Source organism: Eurosta solidaginis, chromosome 2, assembly GCF_040869045.1.
Source record: "Eurosta solidaginis isolate ZX-2024a chromosome 2, ASM4086904v1, whole genome shotgun sequence".
Taxonomy (NCBI): domain Eukaryota; kingdom Metazoa; phylum Arthropoda; class Insecta; order Diptera; family Tephritidae; genus Eurosta; species Eurosta solidaginis.
In genome coordinates, this window is record NC_090320.1 from 190,851,157 (window position 1) to 190,856,156 (window position 5,000).

General features: G+C 43.9%; 1 protein-coding gene across 1 annotated transcript; it reads right to left on the bottom strand.

Annotated features, from left to right (window-relative positions):
* Positions 1–1,088: 1,088 nt before the first annotated feature.
* On the bottom strand, positions 1,089–4,658 carry LOC137242511 (uncharacterized). Its single transcript, XM_067769793.1, has 2 exons — positions 4,435–4,658; positions 1,089–3,734 (listed from the first exon to the last, which is right to left on the bottom strand). Exon 2 carries the CDS (start codon positions 3,600–3,602, stop codon positions 1,509–1,511), a length of 2,094 nt encoding a protein of 697 aa, XP_067625894.1. The 5' UTR covers positions 3,603–3,734; positions 4,435–4,658; the 3' UTR covers positions 1,089–1,508.
* Between the last annotated feature and the right edge of the window lie 342 nt (positions 4,659–5,000).

Consider the following 5,000-nt stretch of genomic DNA (forward strand, 5'->3'; position numbering starts at 1 on the left):
CTTTGGATGATTTCCGAAGGCTTCATGCCACGACTCAGCAAGTCAGCTGGATTATCTTTGGTATTGATATACCTCCACCTTTTCACATCACTGTTGGTCTGTATCGATGCAACACGGTTTGCTACAAACGTCTTTAGACTTCGGGGAATTTCGCCAATCCAGTGAAGAACTACCTGGGAATCGGTCCACAGTGTGTAGCTTACGTTTGCGTACTCCATCGCTCTCCTGACGTAAACCAGTAACCGTGATAACAACTCTGCAGCTGCCAACTCCAACCTTGGAACTGAAACGGTCTTCATAGGAGCAACGCGTGACTTGGACACCAAAAGCGTGCTCTTTATCTCCGTGTCGTCATTTTCAACCCGCACATAGATGGCTGCACCATATGCTACAGTTGACGCATCTGAGAACCCATGTAACTCCACCTTTCGCCCATCCCCTGTGCCAATCCACCTCTCTAGTGCAAACTCTTCCAGATGTTTTATACCTTCCCAGTATACGGGCTCGTCCCATTCGACGCCGAGACGCCACAAGTCGTGTATGATGATCTTTCCCAGAATTGTCAAAGGAGATACAAATCCATTTGGGTCATAGAGCTGTGCAATGCAGCCTAAAATCTTTCTCTTGGTCACCAATCCCTGAACTTCTGGTGTCTTTACCACAAACGAGAACACATCTCGGCTGATCTTCTACTTTAATCCTAGCACCGAAGTTTTTTCGTCATCCATGAATATGTTTGCTTTTTCTTCCTCCGACCGCATCTCTTTTATAAGTCTGCTTGAGTTTGACTTCCACTTCTTCATTTCAAATCCTCCTCCAGCTAATACATGCTCCACTTCTTTTTCCATCACTATAGCTTGGCCTTCGTTTTCCGCCCCAGTTATACAATCATCCATGTATAAGTCACCTTCGATGATCCTTGATGCCTCTGGGAACTCTTTGCACGCATCCCTAGCACACTGCACCACTGCACGTACTGCATTAAAGGCGGAGGAGGTCATTCCGTATGTAACCACCTTCAAGCAGTATTCTTTCATAGGCACGTCGTCGTGTTCTCTCCAAAAAATCCGTTGTAAATCCCATTGATCTTTACTAACTAGGACCTGTCGGAACATCATTTTTATGTCGCCTATGACCCCAACCTTGTGCCTTCGGAATCTCATAATTATTTCAGCCAAATCCCGTTGGAGCTTTTCTCCTAGCATTTGCACCTCGTTGAGGGAAATGCCTCTGTTCGTACGGCAGCTAGCATCCAATACTACCCTGAATTTTTTAGTAACGCAGTGATGAGGAATGTGATAAATCATTTTGCCTGGCGCAGCGTCATCAGAGACCAACTGCATGTGTCCTAACTGCTCGTACTCCCTCATAAAATCTATATACTGCTGCTTTAGGGAGGGGTCTTGACTTAATCTTTTCTCTAGAGCCAGGAACCGACGCAACGCAGCCTGTCTGGAGCTTCCAATATCGTCTATGTTTGGTTTTAGCGGTATGACAACGGTGAATCTTCAAGTAATATCCCTAGAATACGCGCTTAGAAATAGTTCTTCGACGTATTGTTCTTCCTCGGTCCGCTTTGGAAAACTTCTAACTTCGTCCAGCTTCCAAAATCGTTTCACAAATTCACCCAGGTCTTGCACTCCCGTACAATGTATATAAGACCCTTCTTGTACCATATCTTCACTAGTGGGGATCACCTGGGATCCACATACGACCACTCCTAAGCAAGTTTGAAGTAATGCCATCCCCTCGTGCCTGCTAGGCAGCGTCGCAATGAGAATCTTCGCAAATACTTTAACGTTAAGGACTACCTGCACCTTGCTTGGCTTCCAATATTCCGGATCAGCTAGTGGACTCGACGAATCCCCTAAGGGCTCAGCTTCACCCAAAACTTCCGGCAGCACAGGTTTCCAATTGTTGTCTTTCGGTAATATCCAGAACTCTTCTTCGATACAGGTCGTGGAGTGGAACCACGGCTTTACTTTCATGACCGCACGCCGACTAACCCCGAATGATTTCCCAACTATACCAACCATCTTATGGCTTGTTGGCGAAACAGGGAACTTATGTTGGACATAGAGACTAGACGCAATTAAATTCGGTTGCGCCCCACAATCTAGTAAAGCCCTAACTGGCCCAAAGCATTGACCATTCACCTCCAACCTAATCATTATCGTTGGCAGCAGCGCATTTTTCTTATCTTTCCTAAAGTCAAAGGCCCCGCCATAATTCTCATACAAGTTTATTTCCATTCCCTTGTTCTCATTACAATTGTTTACTTTTTCTGAAAATAGTTTGCGTTTTTTAATCAGTTGCTCTCGTTTATCCAGTAGGCTTAGCTCTTTGTCCACCTTTTTAATCTCTTCGTCAATGGCATCGCTTCCTCCTACATGAACATACTGTGCTGTATAAATACGATCACCAGTAGAATTTCTCTGTCTCTTCCCTGGACGCCGTTCTGTACCATTTCTGAAATTTTGCCGGCTACTCCTGCCTGATTCCTTGATCACGAGGGCCTGTTTGGAAATCTCCTTCATTGGACATAAAAGACTGTTATGTTTCATTTGACCCGGGCAGCGTACGCATGAACCTTGAAAACAATTATCAGCACCATGACCCCGCTTGAAGCAGTTACGGCAAAGACTATTCCTATTGATCAACTCCTCTCTTGCGCGCAGGTTCAGTGCCTTGAATTCATCGCAAGACCATAGCGCATGATGGCGTTTGCATGCCACACATTGACCTAATTGCCTTTCCGTATTGCCACTTGAATTTTGACCACGCTTTACCCTATCACCGTTGCCCATCTCTCTTTTATTGTTCGGTGCTGCACGCCTGTCAGGTGTACGCTTGCGATGCATATCAGCCACATTTGCCAAAGCTGCCGCTTGACGATCTAAAAATTCTAACATCTGCTTGATAGTGGGTATCTCCGTCTGTCGTTGGAGCTCCCACTGCTTCCCGGTCTCAGAATCTAAACGCTCGTGAAGAAGATGAACCACCATCATGTCCCAACCTTCAACCGGGATGCCCTGAACACGTAGTTGGCGTAGTACTTCATGGGTAACATTCGACATGCGCTGTAAATCATTTGGACGCGGAGCACCCTCAATAGCAGGAAGTCTTAACAGTTGCCTCAAATGCTCCCGACAAATAGGGTACTTCCTATCGTACAACTGCTTAAGCCTATCCCATGCTTCCATATAATTATCATCGGTCAGCTGCCATTCACCTAAGGTACGTGCCGCTTTTCCCACGAGAGATTTATTTAAGTACGAAAATTTGAACGCTGGCGAAACGTTCTCATTGTTGTGAATAGCTGCTACGAATCGATCACGAAATCCTGACCATTTGGTCAGTGTTCCGTCGAAATCCCCCCACGTATTCTTCATATCGTGCTGGCGGTACGGTAGGTTCACTTGCACTGCTAATGGGGGTTGTGTCATTTGTGCCATCATCGGCGCAGGAGCGAGTTCCTTTATTTTAGCTGCTAATGCCGCTTGTGCAGCAAAATAGCTTGTTTCAACTACTGCCGCAACATCATCATACGTATTGGCTTTCTTTGCATCCCGCTCCATTTGCTTTTGATACAAATCGTTCATAGTATATTTCTAATTTTTCAGCTCGAACCTTCACCTGCTCCAAGGTCGCCTCTGAAAACTCTGCAGCCCTGGTATATTCTTCAATTCGCGATATAGACTTGCGAATGCTTTCTAGCATACCCGCCATTTTGCCTGAAAGTCGAGAAAAAAGGTATAAATAATCGAGATTAATTTTATTTAAATTTACTTCAGTAATTTCACTTAAGTCTCGGCCGCAATATTCAAACCACTCAACCTTACTTTATTCGAAGCATAAGCCGAACGACTCACTATACATTAGCACTTTTGTCACCTGTGTATATGTATACATGTGTTCAATCCGACATGCCCAAACCATTCTTTCTCATTTACATAATGTCCAAGTAATCTTACTACTATATTGGATTCTTTCTCTTTAACCCCCCAAAGGGATCTTTCCCAAATGTCCGGCTGAATCAACGTCAACATCGGACTCTTTCTCTTTTGCCCGAAAGCATCTTTCACATTTGTCCAGTTGAATCTATGTCAACATCGGACTCTTTCTCTCTTGCTCGAAAGCATCTTTCACATTTGTCCAGTTGAATCTATGTCAACATCGGACTCTTTCTCTCTTGCTCGAAAGCATCTTTCACATTTGTCCAGTTGAATCTATGTCAACATCGGACTCTTTCTCTTTTGTCGTTAAATTAAATTTTCCAAACGCTTCAAGAACTTTCTCGAAACTACACACATACGCACGGTTTTTATGGGCTATGTATGTACTCTGTCAAGAGAACTTCACCTTCATACCCCCATAGATCACATAGAGAACGGGTGAATCATCCTGCATCCAGCCTTGCACATGTATACTTACAAAAAAACAGCTCCCAATCCACGATCCAGACGAACCTGCATACACTTGAATGTAATTGTGTACACAAAAGCCAACAGCGAAATCACACAATGCACTCCTGATGTTTAAGCTTATTCAGTCCTCGTTTGCTTCGCAATTACAATCCGGCTCTACATGGACCAATGTTTCTTTCGCACCCAACGGAAAATAATCTCACCTCAATGATTCCAATAAAACAAATAAAAAAAAAATCAAATACCACTTTTTTTGTGTTTATGCAAAATCCAAATTCAATCTGACAGTCACCGCCAGGGCTGCCAGACCTTTTCTTCTCTTTATTAAAATTGGAGGTTACCAGATCTATCCTATGATAAATGTTTCCTAGATACTAAACAGATACTAAACAATTTCATCAACAATATCTGCCACTATAAAATTGTGTAGTACCGGGACGTTCCCAATTGCTACTTCACATTCTACTTCTCCAATTACCTGGGTGTCCTCTCCCGTGGCTGTACGTAATCTTGCTCCAAGCAATGGTCTTATCTTTTTGTTGACTAAATCCGCTCGAATGATGGAATGAGATG

Excerpts from the sequence above, each read along its gene's own strand:
- LOC137242511 (XM_067769793.1), bottom strand. The coding sequence starts at position 3,602 with ATGAACGATTTGTATCAAAAGCAAATGGAGCGGGATGCAAAGAAAGCC.